At 42.9% G+C, this 22,833-nt stretch overlaps 1 protein-coding gene across 3 annotated transcripts in view; it reads left to right on the top strand.

The window, feature by feature from the left end:
- traf3ip1 (TNF receptor-associated factor 3 interacting protein 1) overlaps window positions 1-22,833 on the top strand; it is a 328,730-nt gene that overhangs the window by 3,246 nt on the left and 302,651 nt on the right. The window contains exons 3-16 of one of the 3 annotated variants that reach the window (XM_078285960.1): window positions 4,060-4,221; window positions 5,568-5,696; window positions 6,234-6,665; window positions 6,769-6,843; window positions 7,370-7,393; window positions 7,901-7,976; window positions 8,497-8,517; window positions 9,335-9,422; window positions 10,262-10,354; window positions 10,686-10,827; window positions 10,920-10,956; window positions 11,063-11,139; window positions 17,179-17,396; window positions 17,950-18,151. In XM_078285960.1, coding sequence (XP_078142086.1) covers window positions 4,060-4,221; window positions 5,568-5,696; window positions 6,234-6,665; window positions 6,769-6,843; window positions 7,370-7,393; window positions 7,901-7,976; window positions 8,497-8,517; window positions 9,335-9,422; window positions 10,262-10,354; window positions 10,686-10,827; window positions 10,920-10,956; window positions 11,063-11,139; window positions 17,179-17,396; window positions 17,950-18,115 — 1,740 coding nt within the window. In that variant the 3' untranslated portion in view covers window positions 18,116-18,151. Of the gene's footprint in view, window positions 1-4,059; window positions 4,222-5,567; window positions 5,697-6,233; window positions 6,666-6,768; window positions 6,844-7,369; window positions 7,394-7,900; window positions 7,977-8,496; window positions 8,518-9,334; window positions 9,423-10,261; window positions 10,355-10,685; window positions 10,828-10,919; window positions 10,957-11,062; window positions 11,140-17,178; window positions 17,397-17,949; window positions 20,698-22,833 lie in introns of those variants that run through there. The other 2 variants (XM_071897854.2, XM_071897856.2) reach the window with 2 other exon arrangements.

Genomic DNA, 22,833 nt, shown 5'->3' with positions numbered 1-22,833 from the left:
AGAGCTACTTCCTGGTGTGTGACTGTAGAGCGCACCAGTCTCCAGTTGGTTGATGCTTGTTTGACTTCTACCGTACTACCTGGTGTATGAGTCCACACTGTATTTCCCTTATGCAGGGCTCTTGGAGCTCTGTGCAGTCTAAACATCATACTGTAATCAGTCATAATAATTTGTCATAATGTGTGGGAGAGGGATGAATTGATACTTGTAGACCCATTTCATTAAACAATAGTGCATTACTCGAATGTGTGCTGGTAGCTGTGTGTGTCATACACTGCATTTGTGACCAGCTACTTGATTTTTGTTAACCTCAATTTATCCAAGCAAAGTTGACCTAGCACGCTTGCTCTTTTGGTGCAATGTGCTGCTTCTCATTCATACAGTTCCACACATGGGAGCTGCCCATTACAACACACCGAGCAGCTCCACTTTAGTGGTCGGTGGTTAAATGCCTTGCTCAAAGCCACCTTGATGATGTTGTTGAAGGAGTGAGGAGCTTTACTCATTCACTTCTCCCATCCATATTTTCCCAGCTGGTCCTGGGATTCGAACCAGCGACCTTTCAGTCATAAACCTGCTTCTCTAACCTCTAGCCTACTGCCACCCCAAACTGATATCAGAATCAGTTGGGGGACCATTTTATCCCAGTGATGATCACATATTATTTCTTCATCGCTAGTCCTTGGCTAATAGTGTTCCTCTGCTGCAGACACTTATCTGTCTCTGTGCGTTTGGATGCATTTGTACAGAATATGTGTGCATGTCCTAAGCAGCAGTCTTACTTGTGTGTGAGAGCAGCTGTGTGTGACATGGTGCACCCTGTGTGTGGGTGTGGGTTTGGGTGTGGGTAACCCTACACACTGCCTGTGTGATACTTACACTCTCTGAGCCTGAAGATCTGGCAGGGCATGACTGAGAGGGCCTGTCAAGGTGTCAGAACTCAGGTCTGCTGTCTGACTCAGAGCTGACCCCAAATCAATACTGGATAGGAGGAAGCCAGTCTGGCAAGAGAGAAGACTACTGCAGCTGACTTAAGATGAATGTCATTGTTTGAAACTTGATACATTAAAACTTAAAATGTAACTTCCAAAAACTAAATAAATCTGTTTTTGTTAATATGGCATTGTTCTATTTAAAGTAGTTAAATACTCATGTATTTCTGCCGCAGGCCTTTTCCAGGAGGTGTGAGTAACAAGTAGCCTACATTCACGTGTGTATATATAGTAGACAGGAAACCATAAAATCTGCATCAAATTTTATGGCAGATGCTTACTTCAAAAATATAAATTGTTTAATGCTTTCATGTTGTCGCAGACTTAATGTATTTGCAGTTAATTCATTAGAAAAGCTGAAATTCTGTTCTGTAATTCCCCTTCCCACTGAAAATGCTACCCCGTTGTTTATTTGTTTTGATTTTATTTATTTACTGACTTTTTAAAAACACATTAAGCTGAAATAAAATCATTGAGGATGTCACAATGAAGTCTTTTCTTTCCGTTGCGGTTGTCGTAACGTAAAGATGGCAAAGCGGGTTAAGCATGATGTACTTGAGGTGCGCCTGAAGTGGAGGCATGATGTGTAAGATGAGAAAGGCAAGGTTGAGAGGGGATAAAATGAGGTCAAGCACCTTGCAAAGCTTTCACACCTGATCCCTCTGCTGATGCAGTAGACAGGGGTGGGAGGTAGGGGAGCCATTGGTACCTCATTGATGCTGCAGCACCATGTGTTATGGAGAACAGAGAGAGATGCGTGCATGTGGTTTTCCTATTCCCCACTGTTTCCTTTGCATGACCATGTAGACCAACACACATATTCCCCACTTCAGCCTACATACAGCCTGCATTTTGCTCTTTGGCTGTGGGTACACTTCTCATTTGAATATGATTTTTGAGATGTGAACATAAAGATCAGATTTTAGGAGATCACATTGTTGTGCATCCCTACTTGGCATGAAAATGCTCTTTATGCATCTTCTGTGGCTGTATTTGTTTATATCTGTGTCTGCAATACTTTTTTTCCTGCAGTTCCTCTCCATCTACATTGCTTGTATGTGTATTGTGTCTGGATTGCATCCAGACGATGGCAAATTCCAGTCATAATGTGAGCCTGACCATTTCCACATCTGGTTTTGAAGATCCAATAGCAGTAATAGCAATCTGAGCAAAATCCAATTTTTGTGTGTCCAAAAATTATTGGATTGCAAAAATCGCATTGAAACTACCAAGTGCAACCAAGTGCCTTGGACACAGATACAGTCCCTGTCATTCATTGGCTGAAAGGCATGTCATTATCAATGGCTTAGCTTACCTATCACTCACTCTCTAAGATGTTTTATGCCTCTGCAAGTGCATGCTACTGAATAGAAATGTCAGAAAAAGGGATCAGCAATGCAAAGGCCAGCCTGATACTAGCTGTTGTACAGATGGGCCAGGTGGTTGCACCAGCTACAAGCCCTCATGTTACACAGTTGGCAGGCTTCTCAGATGCAACATGCTGATACACTAGAAGCACTGTTTAGACGGGTCATTGGTTGACTGTCTGTCTAGGATAAGACCTATTTTCTCTACGTGCATATGGGTTACCTTCGTGATAGCTAGAGAGATTTGAATCAGGAACACATGCACATCTCAAAATTGAAAGGAGGACATTTGTATCTTATGCATTTATTTATTTAAGTTTGTCCTTGCTAACATGGGGACTTGAACCCAGGTCCTCCAGACAGCCTAGTCACGACACCACAGTGTTGCCGCAAAAAGGATGATGTACCACCAGGATTTGCACTGGAATTGCTGGATTTAATGTCCAGAAAGCTAACCATTACACCATGGGAACATTTTAGTTCAGTCACTTTCATAATGTGTCTGCAAATTTTTCAAGACATATACTTTGCAGTTTAAACAATCACATTTGCTGCTTTGAGGAGGTTATTTTGACCAAACCTATATCATTGAGTAAGGAGAGGAGGGAGAGTTGGCAACAAGTCCACCAACAAAACAAGGGACTGCCAAAGGAGCTGAAAATCACTGTGCTGCCCTCTGGTGGGTGTGTTCAAAGCTCAGCAACAAAGGCTAGACCTCCTTTTTTAATCACAGAATACATTTAATGAAACTTGATAGGGATTCAATGTCTTTACCATTTCCATACAGTTTCCATATTGATTGTATACTTGTGGGCCAAGAGTTTCTTTTATGTAGCCTATTTTTTTATGGCAATGAAAATTCTTGCATGCTAGTTTATAACTTATACTCAAAGAAACTGTTCTGGTACAGTTTATGCAGATTATTGTTTGAGAAAATATTTTGGATTTGTGTCTGGAAAAATAAATGTGGGATTTCTCAGCAATGGACAGAATCAACATCAATTTCCCAACCCATTTTCAACACTATGAAAACACAAGCCAAATTCCTCTTGTAATTATCATACCTACTCACTGTCAACTATGCACTCTGCTCAGACCACATCACACCCAACTGGATAGTCACAAATGATGTAAAAATACAGTGTCCCCACTGGATCATCACAAGGAAGCATTAAATGTCTGCCAAAGAACTGTAGCTAAGCTATGCAAAGATGGTTTGTTACATGCAGAATGTAATTTATATACAGCATGTCACATATAGAATTGAGTTGTTTGTAATTTTGCTTTGTTCACAAATGTTGACCTGCAACTGCAAAGTGCAAAACAGTTGTGAAAATCAGGTTATGGATTTGGATTTATTTTTGCAAATCTTTTTCACACATTCAAAGCTGTTGATGTACAGGTTGCAAAGTGTTGAAACATTTATGGACACATTATGAAAGTGATTTTGCGCTTTACCTTTTAGCTTACAAAAGGAGTCAGAAGCTGCAACCTTATAACATCAACACAAGGAAATCCGTAAGGGGAAATCAGTGGAAATGCACATCTCAGGGGTTTAGTTACCATAGAAAACTATGTTGGAAAAGTAACTCCCATTGGGGTTACTTTGCTCACAACTGCCTCCTACCTCTTACCCTTTTCTCTGCAACACCCCACCCCTCATGGCATCTCTTTCTGTCTTTCTCTCTCTTTCTTTCTAGGATAAGGACTCTAAGATCACCTTCCTCCAGAAGGCTATAGATGTGGTGATGTTGGTGAGCGGTGAGTCCCTGGGAGCCAAGCCAGCACGCATCGTGGCTGGCCATGAGCCTGAGAAGACCAATGAGCTGCTGCAGGCCATTGCTAAATGTTGCCTCAACAAGGTCTGTCTGCCTGGAAAGATACACTCAAAGACACACACATGGGTAGCGGTAGCCTAGGTGTTAGAGCTGCAGGATTTTGACCAGAATCCCCAGACCAGCAGTGAAAATCTGGGATGGGAAAGTGAATGAGAAAAGACTCTCACTTGAGCAAGGCACTAAACTCCCAACTGCGCCAATGGACTGCTAAGTAGCCAACAGTGAAAGACTGGTACCTGGCAGCTCCCAGTGTGAATTTGTATAACTCTATGAAGGTGAAGCAGGTTGTTTGCTGAAAAAGAGCATATGTGCTCAGGCAACTTTCCTGGGATAAATCAAAATTAAAAATTAAAAAACACACTTCTAGGGTTAGGTCTAGATCTTTTAGGAGGATGTAATGTAATTTCAATTCAAATAAACAATCTATTATGCAACTTTCTAAGGACAGTGCCTATTGAACAGTATTATTGGAGATTAGTGATGTGAAGGAGGGGATGGCATGATGGAAGACATCTAGTTAGTCCTACTTGCAATGTTTTACTTCAGCTGAAATATAGCTTTAAATGCAAGCATTTGGACACACACATACTGTACATACATTCTCACTCAACACTAATTTGTTGACCAATCGCTGTGTGCTACACTGTTTGCACTGGAGTCAACAGAAACAAATACAGTTGTGGGACTACATAAATGCACATTCAGTGTGTTATTTTTCACATCAAACTGCTTTACTCTTGGGAAAAATCAGGGAGAGCTTTGAAATATTCTAATTGAACCCTGGAGACAGAGTGTAAACAGATGAGTTAGTGTCTGGGGGATAGTTGTCTTTAAAGACTTGAAGCAAATGTAGCGTAATTTGGCAACTAGGAAGTATTTGTTTTGCAAGAAATAGTCAAGTCAGTGTGATGTTTGAGTCAGGCATGCCAAATGGTCAAAGATGCGGTCCATCCTTGCTGATAATTACCATAAAGCATGTCAAAAATGGAATTGGTCGCTATGGTAAGTCCTTTGGTGACAAGGGATCTCATTAACAATCTTTTCTTTCTTGCTCTTGTGTATCTTTTATCATGTATTCTACTTTGAAGAAAACATCAAAACTTATGTCCCTGAAGAGGAAACTCTCTTTTCGCTTGCCCCCTCCACAGCGAGGTCAAAGCGCAGGGTCAGCTACAGAATAGCGCCCTTGGAGCTGGCAGAGGTTCACTGTTTTGCCGACATGGGGCTTGAACCTGAGCCTTCTATGGACTACTCTCATGCATGCTACACCACCCTGCTGCATTAATACTCATACTCATAACAATGAAGACCACCCACTCATAAATTGCTGCTATATTAAATGGAATGTCTCTCCTGTGTTTGGTCTGCAGCTGTCCAGTGAGGACGCAGTGAAGCGAGTGCTTGCAGGAGACAAGCTGGACACCAAGACCAAGGCCAGCACCTCCAGGTCCCAGGACAAGGAGAACAGGGAAGGACGAGAACGTCACCGTGACAGAGAGGTGAGAGATCTCACCCCAGGTTTATCAACCCGCTCAAAGCATGAATGTTGAATGAGTTTATTTGTGTTTTATGTGTAATATGGTCCTTGTACAAGGAAGACTTGGCACCAGGCTCTTTTGGATGTCTTTTTTTTCTGTGCTCTGAAATGCCAGAACAAATTTAAGATCAATAGTTTCAGTACCAGGTCTGATGAAAGAGATTAAACGTTTTTCCTTGTGTGGATGCAACTGTGTAGCTGGCTGCAATGAGGCGCTGGGTTGGCATATCCCAATATTGTGTGTATGCAGGGAAGCAAATTGACTTTTGAATTAACAGCCCACAGTGGATAGTAAATCCCAGAAATCACCAGCTTTCACTATTTTACCAGCCAACTTGGTTTTAAAATAAGATAGGACCTCCAAATCATGGTTGGTTTCTTGCAGAAGTGGCTGGTAAGATAGACAAACTTCCCAGCCACAGCCAAAATTTATTAGCATTTAGCTGATGGCTGGCATTAATTTGCCACCCTATGTGTGTGTGGGTGTGATTTATTCCAGGAGAGGAAGGAGATCACAGAGCGCAGCGGGAGTCGGGACCAGAAAGACCCGGACCAACCCAAAGAGCAGGAGAGCCGGCGGAGAGAGGGAGAGAAGGAGCACCACCACGACGGCGAGCGCTCTGACAAGCACCACCGCAGTGAACGGGACCACACCAAAGACCGCGACAAGGACAAGAGTCGCGACCGGGAGCGAGACAAGGACAAAGACAAAGGACGAGCGAAAGACAGGGAGAAGGACAGAGAGAGGGATCGCGACAGGGAGAGAGACAAAGACCGTGAAAAGATGAGAGACAGGGATCCTTACAGAGACAGAGAGCGGGAAAGAGACAAGGATAAACGAAGAGACAGAGACAAAGAGCGGGAGAAGGACAGAGACCGACACAAAGAGGGCGAGGAGAAGAGCAAAACTCTGGAGAGAGGTGATAGAAAGGTACGCCACCATGCGCCTTATCCCACACACAGCAGGAATATCAGCAAAAGATGCCATTATTGAAATTCTAAGCGTGTGTGTGTGTGTGTGTGTGTGTGTTTAGACCAGAGTATCAGAGGAAACGCAGCAGAAGCCCAACTCCGAAGAGCCCAGCAAAACAGCCAAACCTGTGCCAGCGGTAAGTTCTCTCCTTTGGTTCTGTCACGGTGGAGTTTACTGTGGATCAAGTCAGCTAATTCAAGAAATAGTGAGCTTCTATTTGACTTTACTGCTGGGTCATTCATGGGTTCTATATATCTTAGATAGTTGAAAATGGAAACATGACATTTTATGCAGTGTGTGAAAACTGTTTGCAAATTCAGTTCCTAATGTTGTGCGTCTTATTCTTGGAAGGAACCAAACCCAGCTGAAGAGGTATCCTACCCTCCCGAAACACAATCAATAGAAAAGTAGATTTAGACACGGATATAGCGGATATTGTAGTACTAGTGTATTGTGAGTATTGCATTGGCCTGGTGGTGGCTGGCTTGGTTTAGCGCTAGATATGGTGGTGTCTCAATTTTAGATTTGCAAAACTGTGGAAAATAATTAAGCCTGTTACAGACCAACTATGTCTTTAGTTTAGCCAATAGTTTCTTTACTGTATAATTTATGAAAGTGGCTACCTAGTGTTTGGCCTAATGCTGTGTTCTTTGCCTGTATAGCCAGCAGAAGCGGTTGAGAACCAGGTAAAAACGTATTTTCTCAATAAAAGTAATAGGGAATAGATGTCTTTTCTGTTGACCCGCAAGTGCATTTCTTTCCGCTTCCTTTCCCACTTTCAAGTTGGCCTATGTAGTTTGCATGGAGAGGTGTGTGTGTGTCTGTGTGTGTTTACAAGAAAGATGAGTCAGGTTGTCGGTTTCAGCTGGGACTCACTCTCAGTACACCTCAAGCTTACCTCTAATGAGAAACAGACACACACAATTTCACCCACCATATCAAAATACAAAAAACTGGAGACGACCTCTACATCCAGTCAGACTTGCTGTGAATTAATGTGTTGGTGTTTCTCTGCAGTGCAACTTTTTCTGTTACCTCTGTCTTAAGGACGATGGGGTTTCAATAAGTTAATGGTTAGCATAATAGAAGGCCATACGTGAAAGGGTAAGAGTTAGAGGGTGATGTATTGCCTTTCATTGCGTCTTATCTCAAAGCTGTCCTTTTTTTCTTTTCACCCTCTCCTCCTCTCACAGTCTGACAGTCCAGCCAGAATACCTCGGCCCTCGTCTGCCAAGGGGCAGAGGCGGAGGCCCAAAGTTGGAGGTCAAGGTAAAGCTGTTAGTCCCCCCTTCTACCCTATTTCAATCACCTACGCCTGTGTGGCGTAGGCGATAGTCCATAGAAATGTAATATGTTGTACTTCCATCCTTGACTGCTCTCTGATACAAGTGACATAAGTTCTTTTAGGATTTCCAAATTGATTTGAAGGTTGGTGGCTCTCCAGTACAGTTCTGCTTGTCTATTAAAATCATTGACTAGTTCCTCAGACAGAGGTAGGAGTAGATCATCAGGATTACTGATGGTGGCAGCAATGGAAGCTTCACAGAATTTAGTAAATGAAGATCAAGAAAAAAATACAAATATCCAGGGGGAGGGGGCATTTTCCTAAAAAGATTACAAAGATATTTGGTCTGTTTATTCATCACTTTTTCATGTTATTGTTTGTGCCGTGCCATGTCATGTTAGTGCTTCACATTGTTCTGTAATGATTTGCATAGGTCATTAAGTGCCATGTTTTTGAGAGTGGAAACTGACAATGCTTTGTCTATTTATGTTCTTTTCTCTACAGATGAATCTGACAGTGAGGGAGGTAAGTGTCTCTCTATCCCTTTCTCCTTCAAGTACAGCAGACATTGTTACAGGACTGTAGCAGCTGTCAAAGCTTTGTGCTAGGAGGAATACCTTGATATAGAGGCAGATGAAGTTAGTGTTAGGAGTATTGATTTCCTGTGTTTTGTGTCTTTTGATCAGAAAACGTAAAAATGTAGTTGCTACGTGTTAATGCAGTTGCGTGCATAAAAAGTGCCAATTCTGATCTACTAATGTATGCACAAGCATTTTCCGTGTGGAAATGGGAAACACCTGACGGGAGACTTTAAGCGCATTTGATCCAATTAATATGTATTTTGAGGAGTGGCAATGGTAGGGCGCAACGGAGAAAAAGATTATTGAAATGGATCACTCCCATTCTTCTGGCTGTGGTCAAGTATTTTAGAAGACTGGTCTGCATTACTATAAGCTGTATGTATAGCTTTCATTGCCTTAGGATGCTTTTGTTTCCAACAATAAGATATTTAAAATATAAACAAAACTTCCATAGTTGGTGCCATCTTTAACAGCTGATCAGTGTAAACAGCGTGTCTTGCATTGCTTAGCAACAAAAGCAGTAGTGATTGTGTGTGAAAGGGTACAAACTGGCAAATTGATGGCTTGCTAAAGGCAGCGTGAATGGATTTGGAACTAGCAAGGACGCATTTCCAATAACGCCTTTCCGCCGGCTTCTCTATCTGAAAGGTGCTAGAGAGTGAGTGTAATCACTCATTGAGTGATGGAGTGACTCACTCAGTGATTACTGGCAAAGACGTTGTTGGTTGAAACATGTGAGCATCACTGTTGTCCTTTCACAGATGGAGATAATCCGTTGGCCCACAGACCCGTCCCCCTGGAGAATGGAGATGCTGCAGACTCTGCAGTGCCATCCCACATGGCACCCAGGTCTGAACCTTGACTGTGCACACACTCATCTCTCGTTTTCACAGTTTTATCTCTCACATTTACAACATTGCTAACATCCAGTTCTTTCACTAATTTACCACTCACATAAGCTACTGTCACATTCGTCTGTGAAGCACTCACATGCACACTTCAACACTCTTATATTGATTAGTTAAGGACATACATGCACAGTGTTTCTTGTAGATTTTTTTGTTGATGTGGAGGAATGGGGGTAATTTTAGTTCTTAGTTCCTGGGCCCATTCCAGGATCACTTCCAGTAGGTGTTGCAGTTAAAGAATTCTTATCTGGATATTTATATCATGATATATGACCAACTCTGCTTTAATTGCTATAGTAATTGGTTATATGGCTGGTTGGGTAGGCTGAGCGATAAGGCCAGATGATGAATTTCCATTTAATTTCCATTTTTTCAGCTGTGGCCGGCCACTGCAGCTAAATGAGTATAGAGGAAACACTGCATATAGCTTACTCAATATGGAAGTTGCAGTCAACAATTAACAGCAAAATGACCCCCAAAAGGCAGTCCTTTGTGTATTTCCCAGCATTTCCAGTTATTTTGGCAATCCAAACGGTACAAATGTTACAGCAAGTCTTACTGTAATTTTGAATGCTAATTGTTTCAAGGAGTTCCTAAAATCTGAATGACTCAGTGTAGGTGTCAAGAGAGCGAAGAACTTGGCTTGTGAAACATAAAGAGCAAATAACTTGTGAAACATGAAAATTACTTTTAAAATTGCAATCATATTTAATTGTGAAATTTGCTGTTATCAATATAAGAGCTTATTTCAATAATATGTATTGTCCTTCTCTCCCACAGCAACAGGCGGATACCACGGCCCAGCAGCGCTCGCCCAGCCCCTCCCCGGGTCAAGAGACAGGAGAGCTATACAGATGTGGTCCCAGCCGAGAGGTGACTTCACACCACATGCTCACTAATGTCATAGGTGTCATTCATGCTAGTGTGGACTATAGATTCCTCTTTTCCCAATCTCAAACCACATGTTGTTCCTGCTAGCATGACAGATGGATCAATACTGGTCGAACCAAAGGTAAAGGAGGCTCTGGATTTGGACAAAAGATAGTCTCTGTATAGTGGAGCAAATCTAAGCAACCGACCAACAGTTATTTTGCATAAAAGCACCACAAAATGGCATATGTTGTTTTATATTTTCCCGCTATCAGATTCAGTATCAGATTTCAGTTAGAAAAGCAGTGAATCAAACTCTCTGTCTGTCTCCCAGGCTGGCCAGTGCCAAGCCCTCCGCACCGGTCATCATGGAGGGGAAGAAGCTGTCTGAGGATGAGGAGGATGAAGACGAACAGTTTCTGGTGGAGGAGGCTGTCCCTCCACCCCCAGACTTGCCCGAGATGCAGATAGAGGTGGTAAGTAGGCACAGATAGGCATCGAGTTGTTCAAATACCATGGAAAAACGTAAGCCTGGGATAGTTATCTCACATTTTTTTTTCTATTACAGGAGCCCACACAGGAACTAAATGGTGAAGAGAAACATGGTACACAGTCATATTTCTCTTTTTTTCCCTTGTATTTATTTACCTCTTATTGAGTTTTAGGACAACAGATCTCTCACTGTTCCTCTCCCTGTTCCTCTCACTATAGGGGGGCTTGTGAAAAAGATCCTTGAGACCAAGAAAGACTATGAGTTGTCGCCGTCCTCCCCAAAGTCTAAAGAACAGGTATGTACAATCATAGCAGTAGTTCTCATCCATCTCCACTAGAGGGCAATATCAGCCAAGCCCCCTCTCATTCATTCCTCTTCTGTGACTCAGAGCCTATGTTAAGCCTCTCCATCAGCGTTACAAACCATTGTTTCTGGAAAGTCTGCTCCCTCGGGCTGGCACTTTGACCACGTTGCAAAGCCCTGAGCAACACAGGTTATTATCAAAAGAAAGATATTAGCAAATGGAGTGGAGAGGTGTAATTGCAATGCCTTGAAACCCACAAAAATGTTCCCCTTCAGTCAAGCCGAAGGACTAATAACAGCCAAACAAGCAAGTATGGCCTCTAACAGACCACACACAATTGACGTACACATCAAGATGTCTGGAGCAAAAATAAGCTTGTTTTCTAGGGCTCCGATAGAGTTGCACCATATCTTAAACGTGCTTAAAAGAATCTTGATTATAGGTTCTCTGTTCCACCAGGTTCAATCTTCAGTGTCTGGGGAACTAGCTTCAAGAGCAATTGTTTAGACTGTTCACACTCCCTTGCCACGTGTGGACTTATGACAGCATTAGGTAACTGTGGAAAACAGACCATGCACAACCATTTTTTTTTCTGACAGAGTGAGGTTTTCAATCCTGCTTTACTTTGTGGCTGAATGTCCTCCATTGAAAACAATATGCACACGATGGCCTGGTGTTCCAGTAAAGTTCCTTGAATCTCATCTCTTCTTGGTCTCCCAACTCTAAATGCTTGTCAACCACAATTTACACTTGATAGATTTTCTATGACTCTGAACAGCCCACCCCCCACCCCCCACCCCCCCCCACCCCCCTTTCTGAGGTGACACATTGCTGCCGTTGCTTATCCGTTCCCCTCTGCCAGCTTATTTATCGGCCAGAGAGAGCACTCCCCCATCATCAATATTTGGAGTGTGAATCAGTGTGAAGCTTGCAGTCTGGTCTGTACTCCAGTGGTGTGGGGCGGCGTACGCCGTCTGCTTTGGGTGGTCCTCTCCGCCGAAGCATACTCTCCCTGCGTCCCTGCCCAGCTGACCACCCTGACTCTGATGGATGCACTGTTTTGGACTGTCACTCATGCAGAACGGCCCCCGGTATATCCTCTCCTAACCGTGACCTCAGCCCCCATCCCTCATCACTCACTCCTGCGAGGTTGTCTCAGCTCAGCCACCGATGAACTGAAATAGCTTGACTGAATAGCTTTGGGTTTAGTCTAGCTTTACACAAGCTTCTCTAATGCAGTTTCTTCTTATCTCTATCCATCTCATGACTTCGTCCTTAGATTAATCTCTTACTAAAAAAAAGTAAATTTGACAGGATTTTCCTATTTCCAAACAATTATGTTAGACCACCCCCCCCTAACACACACACACACACAAAAAATCTAAAATAGTGGGGCTGTTTGGTGCAACCTGAGCACAGCCTTATAGGGTTTATCCTAATTTAGTTGATACAGCCTCCTCAGTTTTCAGGGGTTCTAAGCCCTCATTTCAGGGTATCCTGTATGGTCTGCATGGGCAGCTTGGAGCACTCTACCTTTCTGCAGTCTGAATAGGAGGTACCTCTACACATAGGGGCTGTTCAGTCTCCCCCACCCCTCAGCCATTATTGGCCTTGCCTCGTCAGCTGTATAAAGGACTATAATGACTTCCTTCCTGACATGAAAGGGTGGAGGGGTCAGCGTAATGGAGTTGTTTCTTTCTTGTAATCACGGTAAAACATGGAGGGTTAAAAATGTAAATATTGAGCTTCCCTGTCCTATGTGGCATGACAGGTTTGAAATTTCAGCAGGCACAATTCTTTTTTTTTTTTTTTTTAGACGCTGACGTTTATAAAAACACAGTGTCTATTAATGAGGCACGATCCCTTTTGATTTATGATTGAACTTCAAGTTCTATACAAAAATGTTTGACTTTGGACCATTTTGTACATTTTAAGGAAATCCAGCCTCTAGCTTATCCCCATTGTAATTTCTGTACTTTGTCATTTATGCCTCCCTGAATTCATTTTGCTGTGGTTAATGCCAGTGCCTGCCTGCCGCATTGCTGCACTGATGTAAATAAAGGACATTTTTGCACTGAGTGATTGTACTTTGCCATATCCCGCCACAGCGTGTGTGACCGAAGAATTTGCTGTATATTTATGGGGACGACCTTCCTTGTGACCCCTCGGCGCAATTGTATATTATTCCAAGATACTTCTCGGAGGGCGTCTTTCTATTTAGACAGAATCTGCCCCTTGCAGCAGCTGCGTTTTCATAAGAATTTTTTGTGTACCCTTTTTCCCTTTTCTTTACCCCCATCAAATTAGCCTTGATGAAGGTTTGTAATGTATAAATAAACCCTGTGGCACACAAATGGATGGCTGTTGAGTGAGAGTCACGGAGGAGAAGGGCCAGAATACTCTCTGCAGAATCGTCAGGAAAATAAATACTCCTCCCTGCAGGCCCCCGTGTCTTCATAAACATCCAGCGTTTTTTGTGGAAGCGTAAAGGAAATGACCCCGTGGCATTCCATTAGGCATATTGCTTTCGTAGAGGCCGTGTTGACATATCAGAGGCATTGGGGCAGGTTTATGAGGAATACCTGAAGAAAGCACGATCTGATATCAGGCCAGACCTCAGCCTTGACAACACATTTTGATTATGATGATGAGCATGGAAAGAATTCCTAGCCAATCATCTTCAAACCCTAAAAAAGTTGCCAAAGCTTCGCGTTTCCCTGAAAACTTTTGAATGATGAACCACCCTGCGTTTTTTTTTTATCTCAATAAAATGATTTCCTATTGTCAGTTATAGTACATTGGAGCCAATGGTTGTCCCCTTGGAGGTTTCCCCTCAGTTCAGCCCAGGGTCCAGGGTGGTGATCTCAGCTGTCACCCCAAGGGGCTACAGTGACTTGTAACAACATCCTGTAACCTCCCCGGCCCTCGGCCCTCAGCTTCTCTCCTCACCTCACTGACTCCCAGCTATTTTTATGATCTGGCTGGACTTTTGTACGGCCTTATGAAAAATAGCGAGGAAGCCCGTGAACAACCTCTAGAACGGATTCTCATCCTATAATGCTCTGCTCCCTGGCCCAGCTGAGACCACCTCCGGGAACACACTGTAAAAAACTATTGGGTGTGCATCGGCGTCTCCAAATGGACACCAGTAGCCAGGAGGAGGATTGTTCCCAGAAGTTTCAAGTCGTTTCCTCTTCCCACCTCTATATGGCGTTCAATGATCTATTACATCCTCTGACCAACCATAGTTTTTCTCATATTGGTGTTAGTGATGATTAGAGAGCAATTCATTTAAGTTTCTGAAAACTGCTGGTCTTCAGCAAATATTGGAAAAAGCCTTTGTCCTCCCACTAAGACTAACGCTGACATTTCAGCCAACAAGCTAACTATTACTTAAATAACTTAATTGTGGCTCTCATGAAAGGTTTGTAAATGTATCACTCGACCTCTTATTCTGACCAAAGTGAAGCTGGTAAATGAACAGCAACGAATTAATGAACGAGGCTTCTCCCATCATGATGGAAGCTGATCTCTCATCATGAACCAGTCCAATATAGGCTAAATGAATGTTTTCTTAATTAATGATACCCCAGAGGTTGCTAGGCTTCTGACAGGTTCCATGCATGCAAGCCATTTTTCTTTCGTCAAAGGCAACTTTGAAGAATGTTTTTCTCTCGCCTCTCAGCAGGTCCCTATAACCACCCCATAAATCACATGTTTTTGCACGCATTTCCTAATTAAGCTGATTAGTCATGTGATGACTAGATGAATTCCACATTTGCAGTGTGTGCATGAGGATCTCATTCTGTGGTCCCTCCCTTGTCGGAGACCTGAGACATTAAACTTAGGGACTGAGTTTGCAGAAAAAGTAAAAATTGAATTCAGATGCACTTTCTACAAACAGATTAATTATAATAGTATTTTGCCGTGCAACAAAGGACATAAATCCCAATGAAAACAATATTAAAAGCTACAAGAACCAGCTTTGTGCTTCCACAAGATTGAGACATCCTGTGCTACAAGATGATGGTATACAACACTTTCTACCTAGCAGACAAGCCACCTGCTCTTGCCAACACTGGCCAGAGGCGCCTCTGTCTTCCCCACTGCCTTGGGCTTCCATCACTGTCTGAGATAATGGGAAAACCTGCCGTCCTTCCTCCTTTCTCAACCCCCCTCCTCCTCTTCTTCCTCCTCGGTCACCACATTCTAAACAAATATTGTTCTGAGGTCGGGGTGAGAAAAAGGAAAACTAGGAGCGCGCTGGACTTGTAGACCCCGACAGAGGCCTCTATAAAGCAGTGATTTATGTCCGCCCGGACAGAGTGCGCACGAACCGGGGGTCGTGTTTTCACTCCAGGATTTTTTATTTTCCAACAGAGAGGGAGAGGGGGCCGAGGGAGCAAGGGGACGGCAAATAGAGTGAAGCCACAGGTCCTGTCTTGGCTGCGCAGGCCAAACCGCAGCCAGGCAGGCCGAATGAGCCGGAGAGTGTTTGTCTAGCTGCAGGGTTCACGGCGCCCAGTGGAAAGCCACCCACCTTGTTGGGGGACCATTGGGCCAAGGCGTTTTCAACCCTCACACTCTTTCGCCACCACAAGGGGGTAAAAAAAAAAAAGAGGGAGCTTGTCAGAAATTTTTGCTAGCTTCCTAAAAGGAACGAGTCGCAAACACTGATGCTTGATGTGATTTCTGCAGTGGGGTCCTGTCTAGTCAAGTCGCCTTTCAACGTTGTAATTACCGAGCTGTTTGGTTTGTTTTAAGAGATGATTTGATAAGGCAAGCGCTCCAAACCTATATGCAGCCAGCTATGCCAAGCATGATATGTGGCCTGCTACCCCAGTGGGCTGTATGACAGATGGTGTGTTTTGAAGAGGAACCTGTCATTTAGTTTACACACTGTCGCAAGTATGATTTCTGCTGCCTCATGAAGGCAGGTGCTTCCATCTGTGGGGCCGAATGACATAAATTGGGCCAAGAGTTGAACTTGAAAGGGGGCATAAGTGTAGTAGTTGTTACTCAATACTGTAGTAAAATAACCTTACTGCCACAGCCTGTTACTAAAATAAACAAGGCTTTAAGACCAAGAGTGTGGGTGGGTGCTGTGTGTGTCCACTGTATATGCATGCGCCTAAGTCTCTGGTTGGTATTAATGTGTGTGTATGTGTGTGTGGGTGTACGTGTGACTGCCTGTGCGCTTGTGTATGTGTGTGGCTGTAGGGTTGCCATACACACACACACACACACACACACACACACACACACACACACACACACACTCGTGCACACACTCAGAGGCCTTGCGGAGCCCAGCTGAGCAAACATCCTTGGGTCAGGCCTTTGCCAAGGGAGGCCCTTCCTTCATACCTTCCCCTCCTCCTCCCCATCAAGGGGCTGAGGGTAATTGGGATGTAGCGAAACCCCCCAACCGCACACCATACACTGGAGGCCTTCACCAGCCAGTCAACCAGTCCCCCTACATTAGCCAACACAATTCAGCCACTCGTTTGATCTTTATATATACAACTAGGTTGGTAGAATTCCTGCCTAACATTTTTAGCCTTGAAATCCTAAACCACTAAATGCTGCCCTGCTCTGGTTCTGGGCATTTGATACTTTGCTGGCAAGGGTAGAATTCCTAAAGAGGGTTTATTATGTTTTGGTCCAGGGAGACACAAGTGATTTTTGTGTGTGTTTTTGTGTGTGTTCTTACAAGTGTTTATTACAGTGCCAAGTGTTAAAGCAAACAGGTTATCTTTTAAGTAATACTTTTAACTTCAAGAAAAGGAATTTGCTTCTTACCTTGCTAGATATACCTTGACCTACTGCTGAAATTTAAAATAAGAGTCACTTTTATTTAATCCCACCTGAAATACCAACATGTGTGAAGTGTTTCAAGCTCCTTGAGTTGTTTTGGGTGTTCCCAATCCTGGCAGGTTGAGAGCACCAGTGCTGAGTGAGAAAGTGAATTTAGAACCTTGTTTTTACCCCCAAACCTCCACCAATCACATTCACCATCTCCACATCCAGAACTTGGTATCTGAGGCGGCGCGGAAGAAAGAGCGGGACCTGGTGTCGCGGGAGATCGAGCGGCTCCGCTCGTCCATCCAGACGGTGTGCCGCAGCACCCTGCCGCTCGGCAAGATCATGGACTACATCCAGGAGGACATGGATGCAATGCAGGCTGAACTGCACACCTGGCGCCGGGAGAACAAGGAGCACGCACAGGCCTTGCTGCAGGAGCAGAGGTAGCGGGGAGGGACACACACATGCACACTCTTGCAGATACATGACACGCTTAGAGTTGGGTAATATTTTTCTCTCACACATAAGGTTGCAATTTTTTGATTACCTGCACTGGTTCCAGTACTTTAAACTGAATACCAGTTCTAAAACAGTACTTTTTGCTTTTTGCCTTTCCACGGTGAAAGAAAGCATATTTCATTATTTCATTATTTCATCGTGTGATGGAGGAAATTCTTTTCTGTGTTAAATTTGTACCATTTGTTTTTCTACTCAGACTCAAACCATATTAAATTGCCCATGTTGATGCCCAACCCAACTCTCTCTCTCTCTCTCTCTCTCTCTCTCTCTCCCTCTCTCTAAACCCACTGTCATGTCATATCTTGTGACATTTATTGAATAATCAAATTATTTGGCCACTGTCAGCATACAGGACATTGAAAACTGATCAAAATCTTCAAAGTCAATAAACAAAATAAGCCGGTGTGGAAAAAGTAAGTGTGTTCAGATGATTGAATACATTGTGTGTGTGTGTGTGTGTGTGTGTGTGTGCTACAGAGCGACTGACCGGGCAGTGGAGCCCCTTAAGACCGAACTAGCCGAGCTGGAGCAGCTGATCAAGGACCAGCAGGATAAGATCTGCGCTGTCAAGTCCAACATCCTGAAGAACGAAGAGAAGATCCAGAAGATGGTGACCGGCATCAGCTTCTCATCCAGAACCTGAGGAGACAAACAAGGTCTACAAAATACTACAAAACTTGTCTAAAAAAAAAAAAAAAATGCACTGAAGATTTAGGGACAAACTGGTTCTTGCTTAAACTAAATGGTGAGAACATTTTTCTTGGAGGTGAGGTGGGGATGGGGTCAAAAACTGCACTTTCAGGGGGTTTTTAGGAAAAGAAACAGCCCCCAGTATACATACACAACCAGGGTGGGAAATGAACACCGCCATCAGTCAACTGCTGGTAAATGAAAGCTCCAAACCATGATTTGGAGGTCCTCTTCTATTCTGACATAATTGACTGGTAAAATGGCATAAGCGGATGGTTACGTTTGAAATGTACCAGCCGGTGTGTCTGACGGGCGACAAAAAAAAAAAAAAAAAAGTTTCCTGCCCTGCACACTAACCTAACCCCATCTTATACCCTTCCTCTGTTGATGGTGCCTTTGTGGAATGAGCCAGTGCACAGCTCATGACTTGGACGTTACACTCAGAAATGGTTCATTGTACGTAATGCTGCTTGAGTCCATAGAAAGCCCTATACATTTCAACATTTCAAGGTGAACAGACATGGAAGTTTTGTTTGCTGCACACTCAGCGATCATTGGACCGACTTCTCAAATGTATTTCTTTATTATGTTCATGAACCAAGTAAAAAAACACACACCGCTTAGTGTGCGGCAAACCTATTTTTCACTTACACTGTTTTTCCTCCATTTGCGAGCACTTTGAAACGCAGCCACTGCTGTGCACAGGACCTTGCAGCTTCATTGGACTAAAAAGCAGGTTTGTGTTCTGTTTCATTACTTTAACTTTTTTTTTTTTCAAGATGATTAATGCATCTGTTATGGTGGTCTTGGACTCTAGCTATACAGTAGTCAAATATGTTTATAAAGTGACACATTCAATTGGTTGAACACAGGAGGAAGCTCCAAATACATTTTCCAGGACTTACTTTGTGAAATCTGGGACTTGTCTGGGGGCGTCCTGTGGCTCAGCTGGCTAAAGCACATACCACTTAACTGCAACGTCCCGGGTTCAAATCTGTCCTGGGACCTTTGTTGCCTGTCATCTCCCTCTCCTTCTCCCAGTCTTTCCTGTCTATCTCCGCGGTCAAAATACCCCAAAAAATCATCGTTGATAGAAATGATCTCTGTATGATCCAGCACATCCAACCTGACACAAACTCTGAGAGCGTGCTGGTTTACAGGGTTTTGTCAGCACCCTTTTTCTTTGTTTACATCAACCTCTTCCCATCTTGTAATAAGCAATACACTCAATGTTCACTGACATGTTGAGTCACTATTCCACTTTTGAAGCACCACTGCACTTTGAGAAGTGTGATTAGGGGAGGTAGCTTTCAATAGCTTTTGTTTTTTAGGGAAAAAACATTTTGACAACTACATAATATTAGAAAGAAAACCTAACAGTTTGTAGTGGATAAATTCTCTTGTGCCCATCTTTTAAAACACAACATGGGTACTTTAATCTGAATTTACTTTCAGAGAAAAAGAAGGATATCTCCATTTCCCTCCCAGTGGACATTCCTGTAGTTCATGTTTACCTACAACAGTAGCCATTGTGGAGGTCTCTCCATCCTGTATTTGTACTGAAAGATTTGCCAAACAATTCTTTTTTGGGATGGAGAAACAATTTTTCATCAGAAGAATGGGTAGGTAAAAGTGGAATTTCTCTCTTAGATGGCTACTTTTTATGTTTACTTATGATTCTTCATAAAGTAAAAAGTAATAAGATAATATCTGCATAGCATCTTTTTTGCGACTTTGTTAAGAAAAGTGCTTTACAAATTTAGCTAATATAATATGAAGCAATACTAGAGTGGTAATTACAGTAAGAGACAGATTGGATAATAGAGGAGTGAGATTGTGAGAGAAACCAGTGTCCCAGCTTTCCTGAAAACTCCAATAGTGTAATCTCCTCTTTTACTCTCTGTATGAAGCAAAAAAGCAGCAATAGCGAAAGGAGAGAGGGTTAGTCGGCCATGATTCCTTGTATAGCGGCCTATCACACCCTAAGGGAAATTACAGCTGGTACATTGTATTATTTCAGCGGGCATGCTGGTCATTTGACTGATCTCATTGAGAGCTATTTTCACAAATTTACTATTATGTATTCTGGTTTTACTCCATTTTCATATCAGTATTATAGTCAGCCCATCTATTGTAAATGTGTACTCTGACATATTGAAAAAAAAACACATAGTTTGAAAAATTTTACAAGCAAAAATCCTGGAAAGAGAGAACACAAGTCTGAACTGTTTGTTCTTTGGGTGAGAGTTTCCATATATTTTGTATGAAAGGACCATTTACACTGTAAACTATTTGTACCATATCCTCAGTTGCTCTTTAAGCTGTATATTATGTATATCTGGAGTCTGTATCATAGTTCAAATAATTATATAATTTTTGTAGTGGAGTGAAATAAATGGTTACATTACAATAAATATTTGTCTCCTCGTCTTTGTTTTTAGAACTCAAAAGGAGAGCAGGAGTGACTGAGTGCAGTCAGGAGAATACTATAAACTCAAAGCTAATGTGAAGTAAACCTTATAATGGCAACTTAATGAGCGGTCTGGATTGCTCGAGTTGCATTATGACCAAAATGATAAATGACTGTAGTTTGGGATTTTGACGAGTTCAGGCAAAGTCCTTGTGGCGTCTGGCACGGACGAGTCACACTCTCAAGGAGACCCGTTTCCTTTGAAGCCTCGCCTGACGTGACATAAGCAAAACATTTAACTTTTCTTATAAGACCCTTATATAACATCAGCACCAACTTTTCTCTGGCAAGCCATGAAACAGCTGCGACGCACACAAAACGTATTAGGAAGCCCTTAAACAGCTATTAAGCAAGACTTGGACGGAGCATTTGTGATGCGAGTCAGAGGTTTAGCTGAAGGCCCCTCGCAGAAGGCGTGGACACCTGCCTTAAGCAAAGACGCTGGATCAGTCTCAACAGTTGGATTAAGAGAGACTACAGCGCAGTCCAAGGACAGCTCCACTGTCCATCTGCGTTTACCTTTTCACTGTGGGGTTCCAGAAAGAAAACGCCAACGCCCCAACTTCTCAACGGTGTCCAGAACGAGCAAGAAGTGACTTGTGGGTTAAGACATAGCTGCCTCTTCACTCTTAAAAAGAAAAGCCCCGTTTGATTTTGGTCTTTGAATTTCACAATGGTTTGTGCTGCTAATGAGTGACTACACCTCACCCTTTTCACGATTCTGGCCTGCAGTTGCCCACTAATCCTTCCAGTAGGCCAAGTTGAAAGGCCCAATCCTTTATTTCAACAGAAACCCCACTACACTTTGTTAGGATAAAGCTCATGGCTAGGGTTTGGAGTGGTTGGGTGGTGAAGTAACCTCTCCCAGATTCGTACATGGAGCTCAGAGGTGCAGCATGCACTGAGTGCTCATGATTTTGCATGATATGAAAAGCTGTTTTCAACTAAGAACTGAAATCAACTACTACATTTTGAGGAATTTTGTGATAAAGTTCACTTTGCACTTATAGCTTTAATATGATTTCAATTTTTGCATACATACATTGTATGTTTGTCTACACTTCACTATCATGACATTGTTTTTCTTGACTAGGTCTCTTGATTTCTTTAAGAGATTTTTAATCTCTCATGGGACTACCTAGTTAAATACATGTACATACAAGTAAGAGTTAAGAGACATGTTAAGAGTTGCCAATGATGAAATGGTCACTATTGCATACAGTGTGAATAACAGCAATAAAGGTCAGGCCAGGGTGTGTGCCACCTGTGACACTGACAACAATTACAATATTAAAAGTTCAGTTATTGGAGTGTTCACTGTTGTTGGGTACAAACCTTGCATCTCCAAAATGTCAACTTTTCAAGAACTAAGAAAAACAGTCTTCTATCTTATCTTGACATCCATGCATTTTTCAGCTTGTCTAATGGGGTTTGGAAAGGTTTTCATAACCCCAAGGGTCATAGAACTTTCTCAACCCGCAGATGACCTTGTAATAATTAACTTAAAACCTCAAAATCACCAAAATTGGAGTCAGGAGGTTTTCATTCAACTGCGATGATATGTTCTCGTCAAGCCATGGGTTTGAATCTGGCCCATGAACTTTACTGTATGGCATGCCATCCTATGTACTTTCTTTCATCCACTGTATCAAACATAGCCTTATACAAGGGAGCACTGCCTTTGAGTGATATATTTTTATTATACTTTTTCCAGCATGGAGAAGCCCTGTGTTTACAGAGCTGGAGGTCTCTGCGGTCCTGTTCGGTTAGAGCGACACATGGCGCTGCTGACCTGTCTGTTTATTTTTAGAGCACCACCAGAGCCTCAGTGTCCATGGTTCAACTGTTGTCAGGCAGCAAGAAGCCAGCCAGGCCTGCATGACTCCTGCCTGCCGTACGGTACCCCACCAAACATGACAGTTAGCCACCACAGATAAACAGTAAAAAGACTGTGAATTTACACTACATTTAACGTATTCAACCGACACACTTATCCAGAGTGTCTACACTGCCACCAGCTATACAGAGTGCCTTGTGTCTGAATACAGGCAGGTTCCTCAGTACACACACACATATTTCAAATGGATTTGTAGGAGCTAAGAAGCCAAAAATAGCCTCCTTTCATGTCTTTCCATGTATCATGATCCCTGTTCACATATTCTCTGGTCTATGAACCAGTCTTGGCTGCAGGAGTTGTCTGA

Source organism: Centroberyx gerrardi, chromosome 10 (genome assembly GCF_048128805.1).
Source record: "Centroberyx gerrardi isolate f3 chromosome 10, fCenGer3.hap1.cur.20231027, whole genome shotgun sequence".
Lineage (NCBI taxonomy): Eukaryota > Metazoa > Chordata > Actinopteri > Beryciformes > Berycidae > Centroberyx > Centroberyx gerrardi.
The sequence above is the reverse complement of the archived record's forward strand: the minus strand, read 5'-3'. Positions and strand labels throughout refer to the sequence as shown.